This window comes from Populus nigra, chromosome 3 (assembly GCF_951802175.1).
Source record: "Populus nigra chromosome 3, ddPopNigr1.1, whole genome shotgun sequence".
NCBI classification, from domain to species: Eukaryota; Viridiplantae; Streptophyta; class Magnoliopsida; order Malpighiales; family Salicaceae; genus Populus; species Populus nigra.
Window position 1 is genome coordinate 23,362,825 of NC_084854.1, and position 16,124 is coordinate 23,378,948.

The window sequence follows — 16,124 nt, forward strand, 5'->3', positions numbered from 1 at the left end:
AACTGCAAACTGATCAGTCTAATTGAAGATAAACAAGCATACACTCTATTAAGTTTCTGCTGAAATCATTACTCAACATCCCTTTTAATTGTTCTGTTAAATGACACTTAGCATATGATGATGAATGGCACTACACTGAAGCAGCAAAAGCGTAATCACTCTCTACTAAGCTAAAACAATGTTAATATGTGATAATATTCCAAGATATTTTCTGCTATGATGCTTTAGTTCTGCACTTCTATGACCATATTCACTTCTTTGCCTCTTCTGCTGCCGCTGCTGGCTTTGCCTCTGCTGCTGCCGCTGCTGGCTTTGCATCTGCTGCTGCCGCTGCTGGCTTTGCCTCTGCTGGCGGGGGTGGCGCTGCGGGGACTCCACCGTCAATACAATTCCTACATCTGCTCTCTACCCAACCTTCTATGTCATGCTCTCCATTGCCGCCAAAGTGTCGCCCACCGCATAACCGTGCAATAATCCCTGCAATAACAGCTGCTATAGTGATCACAGCTAAGACAACAACAAGGGTTTCGATCGAATGATTTGTATTGCCGCTTGGTTTCGCCACTGCTGGTGGCGGCTGGACTGCTGGTGTCAACTGATCGTTTAATCTTGCCTCCAAGGTCCCCATGAAAGGAAATATGAATATGAACAGTTGGTGTAATATGAGAGAGAGAGAGAGAGTCACAACCAAGATGAGAGCAAGCAGAAGGACAAGGTAAAGAATAGATGTGCGTCTAAAGCCAGAGCCAAAAAAAAAAAAGGTAGCTGACTGCGGTGAAAAAGAATGGGAACGTTAAAGCGAGGATAAACAGAATATATATATATATATATGTAGCATAAGAGGGGTAAGGAGACGAGGGTTACAGTGGCATATAGGGAAATGTAGAAGAATATATAGCTGAAGTATCAAGAAAATGGGAAGACGAGGCAATAGACTAGTTTCAGTGAGTGAGGTTGCAACAGAGGGAAATGCCTAAATGGCAAGGAAAACAAGAAGACGAGAAGCTTGAGAGGCTGTGTGAGGATTAAAACCAACAAAAATGATGCTATGATGTAAATAATGCGGCAATGGTAGTAACTGAAATAGGATTCCCGGATTGAAACATTTTGTACTTCTACTTTTGGTAGCTTGGTTCCTCTTTATGGCGATTGTTTTTCTTTTATATAATGATTATTTTTTACCTTCTTTGGCTTTACTAGCTGGTGTGATTTTTGAGGTGTAAAACATGGATGAAAGGCCAAAAGGCCCTGCAGCATTACTTGAATCTTTGAATTGAAAACAAGTTCAAGAAGTACTTCTAGCTCCGTGTCAGATTGTAAATTGAATTTTCTATCCAAAATCTTTTGATTTCTCTTCCCAATTTGTCCTTTGTGATATCACATGTTGATGTTGGCCATCAAGACGAGCCCCTTTCTTTTTCTTACTTCTTGAAACCTTCCCGGTTTGTCCTTAGTTACTTGCTATTACCATGTCATGGAAGTGTGAGAAGTTTAGGTCAAATTCACTCCGTGCCCAGTTGGCTAATTTGTCAACTAGTAAAGTAGATGTTGATAGGTAGGATCCGTTCACCTGAGATGGTCAAGTCCTTGTACAGTGACCCTTCAGGCTCAGGGAACCAGCCCTGACCTGCCCTCATACCCACCATGTGTGATATGCAGAGATTGTCAAGAACAGAAATAGAGCTGATATCGTGCTCATAATTCATTTTCCCCAGAACCATTTATAGATCTGTCTTAAAGGGAAGCTTGAAAACTCGCTTGCATGTTCAATTCTGCCCACAGGCTCGCCGTATTCAATAATTTCTGTCGTTCTTAAGGTGAGATGCAGTTCTCCTTTATACGGGTCCAAGGACAGCCTGCTGCTACAATGCTTAAGAAGTATCCTCTCAATGCAGTTCTCCTGTAAACAGGTCCAGACATTTTATTTATGTTTTTTATTATTATTATTGTACAAGAAATTCACTCGGTGAAATCCTTTGATAAAATTTTTAATAATTTTATTTTAACATTAAATAATTTTTTTTAAAAAAACAATGTTATTTAAAAAAAAAACAAACAGATTAAGACTTGATGACCTGCATGATGACATGTCTTCACTGGAAGGTTCTCCAACAAGTATACTTTCGGATAAATGGTATCCCAGCAAACCGGACAGGTGAAATATAGGGGTGGGAGGTGGGGCTAATGCCTAGTCTAGAAAGAGAGGGATGTTAGAGGTAAAAGATATTACTTTTAGTGCGTGTTTGTTACCGTGTGGTGAAATATATTTTTACATGTAAAAAAAATAAAAAAATAAAAATCTTCATGAATCAAGTTATTTTAAATTTTACCAAATCAAGATTTAAAACATAATTATATATATAATTCGATATAAAAATAGAAATTATTTAACTAGTCAAATGATTTTTTCTCCTGGCCAAATAGTTTTTTTTCTATGATTTGACAAAAAAATAAAAGTTATTATAGTATCAAACAGTGTCCAACTCTAGTTGATATATATGTCTGGTATTATAATACGTGGTGTTTTTCACTTAAAAAATATATTAAAATATTTTTTTGATTTTTTTATATCTACCCATTAAAATTATAAAAAAAACACTAAAATAACATTAATCTAATAGTTTTAAATAAAATATATTTTTAAAACATGCTCCAAAACATAAATTACCATACTCTCAACTCAACTAATCATAGTACCAACTATTATACAAGTTATTAATATTATTTTAGATCAACAGAAAAATTGAAGATGAGTCTAGCCATTTTTAGTGACCTGTACCCATCATTTTAAAAAGTCCTGAGTTCCAGACTTTTTTTTATCAGAGAAAAAAAAAACTAAAAATCCATAATAATCATTTGAAGGATTTTGATTTGTATTAAGTAATTACAATGGAAAAAAGTAATTATTTTCTTAATAACGTTGGAAAGCCCATTATTTAGCCCATTTCCCCTGCTTGGGTTACATGCTTACATTACTAAATGAATTTTAATTCCACATTGAATACTTTAGAAAAACAAAAGTCACTGTAAATGAAACCAAAAAAAAAAAGAAAAAAAAGAAAGACAGAAAGGAAAGAAGAGCACTTGGGCTTCCAACCAGGTCCCAGATCTATTGAGCTTAAATAATATATTGGGCTTTATTGTACTTACTAGAGGCCCACAACAATCACATCTCAATCTAGATAAGCCCAAACGTAGCTATGAGGGGGCCAGAATCTGATGAATTTTGCCCAAGACAATCTTTGGATCATCGTCAAGCTCAATGGTCTCAAACTATTGATCCATGCAAACGGCAGTTTCCAGCTCAGTGACTTTAAAAAGCATGGTTTTAAAATCCGGCCTGACAAATTAATTAAAAACCTATTTTATTCAGGGTTGAAACTGGATCGAGTTAAAAAAAAATAATAATAAAAACTTGAAGGATTGACCTGGCAATCCGGTTAAAAAATTAGTTGCAACCCGTTGGCTTTTGTTTTTTTCACTAAAATAACATCGTTCTAATTTTAAAAAAATTGACTCGACTAACCCGATAACCTTGTCAAAACATGAAATTCAAGTCATGGACTGGACCGGGTCTTAAAACTATGCTTTAAATGACCCAATTGGTAAGAGAATATTTGTGAACAATTCCATACTATAATTTATCGTAATTAAATTGAATTAAAACTTTATTTTGACTCTAATTCTCCTCTTCAAAACTCTTTTTGTATGCTTATTTTTTAAAATTAAAAGTAAGGAAATATTTGAAAATAATATATATATATATATATATATATATATATATATATATATATAAAAAAGGACACAAAGGAACCTATTTTAATAAATCAACAATTATAAAAGTACAATCAGTTTTATAAAGTTTTCGAATTTTCCATGGATTTTACAATTTTATTTTTCTTGAATTTAATATAATTAAATGATCGTCATTTTTATCACGAATAGAAGGGCTCGTTTGAAATGATGATTTTTACTGAAAAATCGATCTTCATGCGTTTGAAATGATGAATTTTAGAGCAACTCTAGAATACCAAACAAATATCAGTATAAAAATGAAATTTCCAATTCCACATGCAGTTCGAGAACTCAATTAAACAATATTAAATTTGAGGTACCAAAATAATTAAAACGGAAAAGTTTAGTAACTACCTCAAACATTAACCTCTCACTCACTAACCCTAGCTCTCCACTTCTCTTATAAAACCCTTCTTCTCAACACTCCTTCCGCATCTGCCTCTCTCTAGAAACCCTAATTTCTATCGTTTAACAGAACCAGCAACCATGGCAGAGCGCCCCCCCGCAGAACGTGGTTCCTTCGGCCGTGGTTTCGGTGGCCGTGGTGGACGTGGAGACCGTGGTGGCCGAGGCCGCCGCCGCGGTGGACGCAAAGAGGAAGAAGAAAAATGGGTACCCGTCACCAAACTAGGCCGCCTTGTGAAAGACGGAAAAATATCCTCCGTCGAACAAATCTACCTTCACTCCCTACCCATCAAGGAGTATCAAATCATTGACACTCTCATTGGCCCTGCTTTGAAAGATGAGGTGATGAAAATCACCCCAGTTCAGAAACAAACCAGAGCCGGTCAGCGAACCCGGTTCAAGGCCTTTGTTGTTGTTGGCGATTGCAATGGACATGTTGGGTTGGGTGTGAAGTGTGCTAAAGAGGTGGCTACTGCCATTCGCGGGGCTATTATTTTGGCTAAACTGTCGATTATTCCTGTGAGAAGAGGGTACTGGGGAAACAAGATCGGAAAGCCACATACTGTGCCTTGTAAGGTTACAGGGAAGTGTGGAAGTGTAACTGTGAGAATGGTTCCTGCCCCTCGTGGAGCTGGGATCGTTGCTGCTAGGGTTCCAAAGAAGGTGCTTCAGTTTGCTGGGATTGATGATGTTTTCACATCATCCAGAGGATCTACCAAGACTCTTGGGAACTTCGTCAAGGTTTGTTTTTTATTCAGAACTCTGACGTGTGTTTTATTTTGTTGTTTCGAAATATGGTTGGTCATGTTAGTTTCATTGGGTAAATTTGAAGTGATTTATTGCTGTGATTAAGAGATGTGTATATTGTCAATGTTAATTATGGATGTGTAATTGCTTTATTTATATTGGTTTGATGTCTTAATCATGGTGGTAGAGAATTGTCTTAATGATGATTAAGTTGCTTAATCTACAGGATTTTCAATCATGTCAGTGTGAGTGAGTGGCTGTTACTTTTTAAATTTAAAAGATTATGTTAATTGTTGCTATGGAAATGTTTTGATCTCAGGAATTCTGCTTACTTTTTTGGTCTTTATTTTCAAGAGTAGCAATGGATTTGTATGTTGAGAAAACTGAGGCATTCTTTTTTATCAAGAAGTTGTCTTCACTGTTGGTCCCTTTTTTTCTGTTTTCTTGGGCTTGCTTGTTTTAAATTCATTATTGAATGATTTACATTTGTTGGAAGCTAAAATAAACATAATCTGCACTTTTTATATGTCTTTCTTGCCCGATCCTTGTTATCTTGTTCGGGGTTATCATTGTGAAGTGGGTTTTTTTCTCTCCTGATAATAAGGTAGTTCATCAAGATTGGGGAGATGGATAAGGTAAGCATTGAAGGAGAATGTAAACCCATTTGTTTTGGGTTTAGCTTCCTTACTTTGTGTGGCTATAATGTTTTGCAATTTGGTACTGTTATTCTGGGTGTCTCTTGTTGATCCTTGGGGGTCCTTTAGTATACTGTCAATTAGGTTTTGTGAGTTGGAATGTCTACTATTTGCCTACTTGTTTATTGACTTCTGTTTGATGTTGGAACTTTGGTGCTCCTAAATATTTGCATCGAGCTTGTTAGTTACTTAGTTTATGTAACTCTCTTCTGTGCTTCACTGCTTGATTGGTTGTTTTTTCTCTTGCTATAGTTGTTGGGTGTTAGTATCCATAGGATTAAGGGTGTGTATTTGTATGGATATCTAACCTTTATTCATCTGCAGGCAACGTTTGACTGCTTGCTGAAGACTTATGGGTTCCTTACACCTGACTTTTGGAAGGAGACCCGCTTCATAAGATCTCCATTCCAAGAGTACACAGATCTCTTGGCAAAGCCTACTAGCAAGGTTCTCATCACTGAGGTTCAAGAATGATTCTGGTTTTGCTTGGGATTCCATTGAGGGTATTACGAGACAATGTTTTTCTTTGGTATAGTCTGTAGTTAAAAAATGTTTGTCGTATTTCCTTGAGGATAGCCATGTTTGTTTTGGATTCCTTTCCAAGTTTTGGTTTGGATTTTTAAATGCTATTTTGAATGGATTTGCAATATCATTCATGTTTTAATGCTTGTCTGAATATTTTATTGAAAATTTTCAGGACAATTATTTGTTGATGTGCTCCTTCCAAATCTAGCACCTAGGTTGACATCCTTGTACTCTAATACCATTCACCGATCCATGGTGTTTTAAGGTTGATATTTTTCTCCCAATTACAGCATCCATTCATTATTTGCCACCAGTCCTTTGATTATATGACAACATGAGTTAATCGTCAATTTTATTTGGATAAGGATAATGAGGGTGCTTGATATATATGGCAATGCGAATTGAGTTCTGGATTGTTGCGGTCACTAAATTTGCAGGTGGCTCTTTGACTGTTATACGCGAATACAGATGTCTGGTATTTGTTTCGTTTCTTTTGTGTCGCTTAGAAGCCTATGCGGTCTTCCTTCATGATTTTCCCTGTTTCTGGTGCAACGAGATTTGATCCCTTCCTTTTAGTGCATAGCAAGTGATTTTTACGAGTTCAGTTGGCACTCAAACTCACTCGAAATTTAATGATGTTTCAGTTGTATTGAGATAATATTGGGTGCGAACCAAGATCAAGTCTTGAACCATTGATAGGTTTGAACTGGGATCGAGAGGGCTGGAATCAAGATTAGGCTCGGGATGGGACCAGGTTTGAATCACCGGGGTTTAGGGTTGGGGAGCTCGGTTCCATTTCATGGTGGGGTCAAGTTTGAGGTCGGGCCAGAACCCAAACCTTAATCGAATCTGAGGAGCCTAGGAGTCAGGTCTTGGGGGATATAGAGGTCGAACCGGGATTGAGTTTGAGGCATCCAGGTTTGGGGCCATGATTGGGTCTCGTGTGTTTGGGGTGCAAATTGAGAAGGGTTTTGGGGCCGAGTATGAAGCCCGAGGATCCAACAGAGACCAAGTGCAGAGCACTGAGGTGTAAAATCGAGTTCGAGTTCTGAAACTAAGTATATTTTTATAAAAATACTTTTAAAAAATTAGTTCACCAAACAAGTATTCAAGTGTTTTTTCAAAAAAAAAATTAATGGAAAACTAAAATACAAAAACAGAAAATGTTACCAAACGGTCTCTGATGGTTAGGTGTGGTTTGTGTTGTTCAAGCTTTGCGGTTTGTAGCTATATAAAACGAGCCAAATGATTCCCGATTAGTTGGGTTGAATTACTTTTCTAGATATCTAACGCGGTGCTCAAACCAGATGTGCCTTTCATGAATGTGCATATTTTATTAACGTTAATAAAACATAAAACACCCCTACAAAACTTATTTATACGAGGATCGCCGCCGACCAATTTTGCCCAGTCGTTACCCCTGCCCCTTTTCCTCTGGCCAACAGCAGCCAAAAACTCTTATATGGAGGTTCATACCAAAGATTAAAATAAAGAGTTCAATATCTTGGATTGATCGTGTGCATTGACATCAAAATATGTCAGAGACTCGAGACCTGAATCTATTTTTCTTATATGAGGCCAAGATGACTTGATCATAATTACATTATAATGCATGGCATTTGTATTAAAAAAATAAAATCAATGAGCAGTTGAAAACAAGATGGGTCGATTCAATAGCCTTATATTGTTTATTTTTTTTAGTTTAATATGGATGTCCGGATCAATTTGCGCGTACCTCTATTAATTTCACGGGTCCTGAAGTTAACGACCATACAAGCTTCCAGTAGCCATCATATAAGCAATTATAGAACTTCCAAAACTATAAAAAAACAAATCTTTTAATCTCAAAAAAAAAATATACCTCTGAGCTCCATGCCATGAGAGCGTTGTCCTCGCTTTTGCATTGAAGAGATGGCGCCACTCTATCAATCAGTGTCATACATGCTTTTTATATTTTGCGTAATTATTCCTACGCTTTAGCAACATCCATCACGGAAACTTTTTTTCCTTTGTTTCTCCTACTTGAATGCATCTTCCTAGATTTTCTGTTTTTCCAGCTATTATAGCTTCGCCGCGTGCATGTTTAAAGGTAACAATCTATGTTGTGTTATCTAAATTAGATTCTTTGTGTATGTTTTTTTCCCCTGTGACTGGAGGTCAAGTCTCTCTTCCAGAAGTACGTGTTTGGTAGTATAGTGAATAATATATTTTAAAAATATTTTTTTAATTTAAAATATATTAAATTATTTTTTTTATTTTTTAAATCACTACATTAAAACTATTAAAAAATACATGAAAAGCAAGGTTTGAATTTAATTTTTTTTAAATAAAACATAATTTAAAAAATAAGTTGAATAACAATATCAAACGCACACAGCAAGTTTGCTTCTCTACATGTTAGGATTTTATTTTATTTTTAAATAAAAATAGAGTATTTATATTTTATTTTATTTTTAAATAAAAATAGAGTATTTATATTTTATTTTATTTTTAAATAAAAATAGAGTATTTATATTTGATTGGTGTGGATATTTTGATATTGATTGATAGATAATAACATAGATTGAATATTATAAAGAAAGACAAATTGTATGGGGTTTTATTGTTTATTTACTATACACCAAGATACATGATATTATAGATTAAAGCATAGTAAAGATATAATTGTACTTGCAAAGGAAACTTGTTAGGTACAGAGTTGTGGTGAGGTTGTTTTTTCTATAGAATATACTTGGTATTAAAAAATGGTTGGGGATAAAATGATCCATTCAGGTTTTCTAGGGTTTAGCATTGTGAAATGATATGATTGTTAGATACTTGATACTAAGGTTAATTATATCTGTCACATCCTAGAAACTAAGATCAGACTCACATACTTAAATCTAATATAATTACCAAACACAAAACTCTTTTAAAAAATTATTATTATCTGAATAACACACACGAAGTTTTTAATACACACGAAGTTTGCTTCTCTATATGTTAAGATTTGCATTTTTTGAATAAAAATATAATATTTTTATCTGATTGGTGTGGATATTTTGATATTAACTGGGGGGTAAGAATCTTTCATCAATGAGACCTAACTTTTTTCTCTCATTGATTTACGATGACAGCACAGAATATTGAAAAACATCTTGACAGCAAAGATATTGAAAGATATTTAAAAATAGCAACTCATCTTTGAATCCATTTTAATGATTTCGACCATGAACTGAACTATAGCGATTAAGAAGTTTTTTTGTTTTTGCACTTGAAACTATATTTTATAATTTTTTTATTTAAAATTAAATTTTTAATATTTATGAAACATTTTAATATATTGATGTGATCAATATTTTTTAAAAAATTATTTTCATACAAAAAAATACTTTAAAAAACAATTTTAACACACTTTCAAATATTACTTAATATTCTAATCTATTTTATATACATAATTTTTAAACTATAATTATTTTATATACATGATAATAAATGTGGAATAGGATTAAAAATTCATGAAGGGTAGTACGGATTCCTACTCGTTGCTGGATTTTTTTAAAAAAATTGATTCTATTTTAAATGTAATTTGCAAAATTTGCTCCATTATTAAAAATAAAAAAAATGAAATTGCTAACCTTGGTCAATACACGCATACAATGAATATTGTATACTAGTCAAATCCTAGAAAATCTGTCCTCAAATATCCACCGTCAGAAACATCCACATGTCACAATCTCCCACCTACAAAGTCTATCCCGCCACGCACTTTTCAAAACCCTAACACATCTTTCCCCCATATTTTCCCTCCCTCATTTTCCCGCCTCCCAAACACACCCCTTATTAAAACACCAAACCCTAACCCCCCACCATCCCCACCCTCTCTCTGTCTCTAAATATCTTCTCTTCTCCCTTCCCATCCAAACACAATGAAACCCACCACCATTTCAAGATCCCTTGCCACAAAAAAGAGAAGAAATCACGAGTCCAACTTTTACAGATACTTGAAACCTGGTGCGCTTGCTCAACTCAGGGATTCCAAGATCAGCTCGCTAACACGGTTATCTGTCCATCAATTTGACTCAATCCCTACAACCCCACGACAGATCTCTTCAATTCTTGATCTTGAACAAGTCCCTTGTTTTCTCATGAGCAAGATTCGGGGTCCTGCTTGTTCTCTTAAGAGGAAGAGGCTTGTGGCTGCTAGATCTGTGTTTTTACTCAATTTGGATCCTTCTAACTCTCCTGTTTTAGATCCCAGTAGTAGTAATAATGATAGTGGTTCTCTAATTAGTGTGTAAATTTCCCCCACCCTTTTGGTTGTAATTTTTTTGTTTAATGAATGGATCAAGAGCATCTAATAAAGTTGTTTAGTAATTGAATTGGGGTTGGTTGATTGTTTTCCCTTTTTGTTGTGCTTCCAATTTGTTTATATTCGTTATCATTGAAACTCTTTTTTATGCTTAGATTTGATGGACAAATGGGAAATTAGCAATCAATGATCTATTGCGCAAAGTGGGGTTTCTTGACTGTTATTTAATCCAACAGTACAAGAATTAATAACCCATCATTTGTTGGTAATTAAGAACATGAATTGTGTGTCCATTGCTGTTAGCCTTACAAGCTTACTACGTTTGTTGTTTCTACAATGGTTCTGTTCCATCCAATTTTGGGATGCCTGTGTTTTTTACTGTATAAATGTTGAAGCTTTCTGGTTGTGATCGAGTTTACAAGTCAATGGATGTATAATGGAGTTCCTAGAGATTAATAAAATGTCATTCAGTCTTATTGATCCTGAAAGTCCTTTTATTCTGTGCTTGAAGGGATAAGGATTAAGGGGTTTATGTTAATTCCTGATTTATGTGAAGTTGTGCATTGATGATGGAATGATTTACACGTCAATCTTTAGGGGACTGTTTTTGCTAATATTTGAGTAGAGTTGTGCTTCCATTTCTGCGTTTTTTCCTCCTTTGGAAAATATTTTTTTTTGTGGTGCTCTCCTAATCTGAAATGATCTACCAAATTGATCAAGTTAATTATCCTGATAATCAAGGTGTTGAAGATGTTCTTATATTATACTGTTGATGGATGACTGGTATACGATGTTGAATTGTGGTTTGGTTTGATCTAGATGATTATTGACCATTGCCAATGGAATACTCACATGGCGAGGGATTTAGAGGAGTCCTTTCGGCATCTTCCTTGTTCTGATGATCAGAAACCTAACTAAGAAGACACTGAAGATTGTAGTTTAAAATTTGTAGTTGCGATGTTACTACGAAATGTTGATCAACTTGGAGGGTGGAAAGGTTCTGATCCTTCAGCTGTGTTGGTTCCAGAATGAATGGAGAGATTTATGCCATTAGACAAGGCTTAATGCTTGCTAAGCAGGCTGGGCTGTATTTCCATGAATTGATGCACCAAGCTTTTACCCGTGCTTTGCATTGATGCAGTATATTCTTTTGCTTAGAAGGATGGTAACTGGAACTGCAGCGTGCCCCAGTCCATGGAAGGGGGGATAGAGTAGCAAACTTCATGGACTGTTTGGGAGCTAGTCAAGAGGATTCAGTGCTGATCAGCACAAAAGGGATTTAGGGTCAGGTTAACTGTGAATCCAGAGGACAGAACGAGAGGGAGGGTAGGGTGAGGGGCGACTAAAGGGAAAAATGCTAAAGGGTTAGGTTAGGTTTCTTTTTATATCTTTTTCTTATTCAAGTTTGGTTGTACCATTCTGTTTCAATCAATTTTAGCTTTTTAAAACCAAAATTGAATTCAACTTAGTCAATTTTCAAAATTTTAAAAAGGTTTCTTCAATTCTCTCGGTTTTATTTTTTTTATTTTTTCGGTTTACTCGGTTGGTCGGTTTTTTTGAATACCTCTCGTTATGGTAATAACAGGTGGTGTTTAATAAACTAGGTGACCGGTAATTAATATCTGCAAAAGATCTTATTTAATGGATGTGAGACTTTATGATAGTAAAGTTAATAAATTTGTAAAAAAAAAATACAATGATATTTAGGAGAGATGAACTCTGAAAATATATATATCGAGGATGTTAAGAATAAAAAGTTTGTGTGAACCTTAAGTTTGAAGGATTCACGATGTATTTATAATTAATGAGTTTTGTCATTTTATAGAGATGAGGGGTTAAAGTGTAACTTTATCATTGTGATATTTTAACTTGTATTATAGTTAAAATAACATGTATAAAATCAATGAAAAATACTGAGAGATTTGCATGGGATCCTGAAAAAACTCTATGACTAGAGTTGGGCTCAAGCAAGGTGTTCGGGTCTCTTAAAGGTGAAAAATGAATCCAAATACGTTTCTTAAACCCATGCATGTTAAGCTCAAGGTGTGCGCTCGAGCTTAAAAAGGAACATACCCAACATTCCTCATGGACAACATGCCAACCAAGTGGTGCCCATAGGCCTAACACCTTACTAAGGTGTTGGAGTGTATACCTAGGACCTGGCGCGACAACATGACACCTAACACTCCCATCCCAACATGGGCTTGACCTCCCATGTTTGAACTTGTTTTTCCTTAGTCCTTAGCTATATATTGGACTCGAGCTCGATAGCTCCCTAGAGGGTGTTTTTTGATCTATTTGAAGGGTTTTTTTAATCTATTTTGGGTTTTTTTATTTTATTTTATATGACTCCATCAAATATATTATCTTAATAAATTGTTAACAAATGTGTTTAGTGGCTTATCTGGCTATTAATGCGTGACGCTCTTGTATTGAAGATCATTGTAGTGTGGTAATATTTTTTGTTATATGATAAACAAAAAGTCATGTGTCACATAACCTTTTTTAAAATTAAAAAAGTTCACTCGTGTAGACCTGACTCTAGCCCACATACATGGACTATTTTACAATAAACTCATTGTTTTTTGATTTGGGTATTTAATTTTTTCTCCTAGTTTTTTTTCCAGTTTTATAAGAAAAGACGTTCATGCACGAGTTGTTTTATAATAGTCCATGACTTTTTTTAATTGAGCATTTAGTTTTTCTTTTCTTTTTTTTCTAGTTTTATGTTGGAATATATGGTTTTTATTGAATTTTATCATTAAATATTGAGTTGATTATGATTTAATATTCATATGTTTTATCATATAAAAAAATAATTTAACTAAGTGGATTCCATAACTTTGTTGCGGGTTGATTAGGATGAACCTGATTTTTTTTCTGTTCCTTTGATTTTTTTCTCTTTAGATTTATTCAATTGATAAAGGCACGCTAGGGCAACTCTCACACGATTTTATTTAAAATCCCGACTAAGAGTCGAGTCCATTTGTTTTGGCTTTTTTTTTAATGTTTGGTCTTTTTTTTCAATTCCATCCTTTAATTTAAGTTTTTTTTATTGATTTTTATAATTAAGTATTGGGATGATTATGAATCGATATTTGTATTTTTTATCATATAATAAAATAAAAAATTAATTCAACTCAGTAGATTCCAATAATATAAGTTATGGATTTGACGGGTTAATTAGGATGAATTTGGTTTGTTTTTTTTTCTTTGATTTTTTTTAAACCTTCCCAGTTAATAATATCATATTAGAAAAACATTTATATGATTTAATTTAAAACTCGGACTAAATAAAGAGCCGAGAGGTTTTTTAAATTTGAACTATATTTTTGATTATCTAAATACTTTTTTTAACAATCGTGGTAATATGGTGTGGGTGTTTGTGTGTATTTGTATATTTCTCATTAAACTAGGTTTTTCTCGGGCTAATTAAATTACAGGTTAATTTGGATTTTTAACCAAGTGATATAATATTAATTCTTCTCTTATTTTATTAAAAACTTACCTGGTTTAAACCTAAAATCATCTAGTCATTGGTCAACCTACAAAGTCTAGTTGAGTTTTAAAATGGTTATGTAAATAATTGTAGATTGAAATCAGGGATATCAGTAAAAAAGAATTAAATGTATGATTCTTTCCCACCGCTTCGTGTTTATCAACTCTATAATGATAATTACACGCCATATATTTATAATTAAAATAATGTATTCAGGATTGAGTTAAAGAAATATATATATTTTTAAATTTTTCAGGTTTAATCTTGAAATCAAATCCTTTAGCATGGTTAAGAAATATTTAGTTTTATTTGATATATAAAATAACATGAAAATGCTTATTACTGTCTAATAAAATTTTCTTAAAGTGGCCAATTAAAAAAATTGAAGTTGTTAGTTTTATATTTAAAAAATATTTTTTTAAAAGTAAAAATATTTTTATTTTTTTTATTTGTTTTAAATTAATATTTTTTTAATTTTTTAGATTATTTTAATATGCTGATATTAAAAATAATTTTTAAAAAATAAAAAATATTATTTTTATATATTTTTAAATTAAAATTACTTCAAAAAAATAACCAATACTCTCTTTTAAACTCTAAAAAATAAAAGAACATTTCTCAGGAGAGAGAGAGAGAGAGAGAGAGAGAGAGAGAGAGAGAGAGAGACTATCATGCACTTATCTATACGGAGTCGGACGCTTGACCAAGACCCAAGACTTGGTCACCTCAAATAAGATTAATAATAATAAAAAAAGAAAAAGAAAAAACAAGATGAAGGAAAGAAGAGAGTTGACTTTTTGTAGCGAGCCAAAGACTCTTCTCCTGGGTCTTTTTTGGCTTTCTAAATACGCGGAATTCCAGAATTTTCCACGATCTCTCCATAAATCCTGCAATACTCATAATAATTCAATTCTCCTTCTCCAAAAATTATCTTGTTAAATTCATTTTTATTATTGGAATCCCATTCCAATTCTAGTTATAATAATGGGCACTCCACAATTCCCAGATCTAGGAAAACATTGCTCGGTTGAAGATTGCAAGCAGATCGATTTCTTGCCTTTCACTTGTGATCGTTGCCGCCAGGTACTTTCCAATTTGAATGCTGGAATTGAATTCCCAAGCGTTTGATTATTTAATGCTTTTTATTGGGACTGGTTGCAAAGAAAGAAAATGTAATGTGTTTTAGATGCTAAGATCATTAAGTCAATGGAACCCATGTTCTCAAAGTATGATTATCGTGTAGGCGTTGACTTGGTATTGGATTTCATAAAGAAAAGTGTTAAACTTTGATGTGTTTTATATGCTAAGATCGTTATCTTATTGGAACCCATGATTTTAAACGAGTTCACTAACATGAACATAGTATGATTATTTTCTAGACATTGACTTGAGTTTGGATTTATGAAGTAAAGCTTGCAACTTTGAGCGTGTTTACTTGATTCTATTTGTGAAGGATTGGCCCTTTTATTGTAAAGCTTTTGGCTTTGTTTTTATCATTAAGAATTGTAGGTTATAAAGGATAGTGGTTTCTTTCATGTTTTAAATTGGTAGCCATCAGCCAAGTCAGAGTTTTTGTTCAAATGAAATGGGTTATGCTGTTGTTTCAAAGATTTGAAATTTGGAGTGTGTTGGTTCTGTTGGAAGCTGAAAGTCGGGGCTTATGATGCAAAATTTGAACTTTGGTGATGGTATTAGAGGTTGATTTCGGCTGTTGCTTGTTTGAATTCTAGTCCATGCTTGAAGAATTGTTGAATGAGTTACAGGAAGCTTCGAATCTTCATATTTGCTACTTTGAAAAGACTTTACCAACCCTTTTCCTTAACGAAATAAACGAACATGCAGTGTCTTTATTAAATGGTATATCGGGAAATCCAGGCTACTAAATCAATTGATCGTTATCTACATGTAAAAGGCTAACTGTTTGTTTTATTTTAGGCTGTAGAACTGTTGCAAAATAAATGGAGCAATTGGGCAGTGGAAGTTAGCTAATTGATTGTTCATTGTGTTCTGAATGCCAATTTGAGCACATTGTTGCATGCATGCTTAGTCTTTGATACTCCTGTTTTGGTCTCCATATATTTTGAATCTCTATTTGCCTGCTGATTGCCGCATTTACTTTTATTAGAACTTTTTTATTTGTGTTAATTGTATGTGCTAAATAATTTGT

General features: G+C 33.8%; 3 protein-coding genes across 3 annotated transcripts; 2 read left to right on the plus strand and 1 right to left on the minus strand.

Moving 5' to 3' along the window:
- Positions 1-22: 22 nt before the first annotated feature.
- LOC133690330 (uncharacterized) lies at positions 23-1,141 on the minus strand. The gene has a single exon (XM_062110582.1). It carries the CDS (start codon positions 626-628, stop codon positions 251-253), a length of 378 nt encoding a protein of 125 aa, XP_061966566.1. The 5' UTR covers positions 629-1,141; the 3' UTR covers positions 23-250.
- Positions 1,142-4,209: 3,068 nt separating this feature from the next.
- Positions 4,210-6,306, plus strand: LOC133689734 (small ribosomal subunit protein uS5x). The gene is made up of 2 exons (XM_062109735.1): positions 4,210-4,941; positions 5,967-6,306. The coding sequence occupies exons 1-2, from the start codon at positions 4,282-4,284 to the stop codon at positions 6,114-6,116; spliced, it is 810 nt and encodes a 269-aa protein (XP_061965719.1). The 5' UTR covers positions 4,210-4,281; the 3' UTR covers positions 6,117-6,306.
- Positions 6,307-9,976: 3,670 nt separating this feature from the next.
- LOC133690265 (uncharacterized) lies at positions 9,977-10,528 on the plus strand. The gene has a single exon (XM_062110496.1). The coding sequence runs from the start codon at positions 10,076-10,078 to the stop codon at positions 10,445-10,447; it is 372 nt and encodes a 123-aa protein (XP_061966480.1). The 5' UTR covers positions 9,977-10,075; the 3' UTR covers positions 10,448-10,528.
- Positions 10,529-16,124: the final 5,596 nt, after the last annotated feature.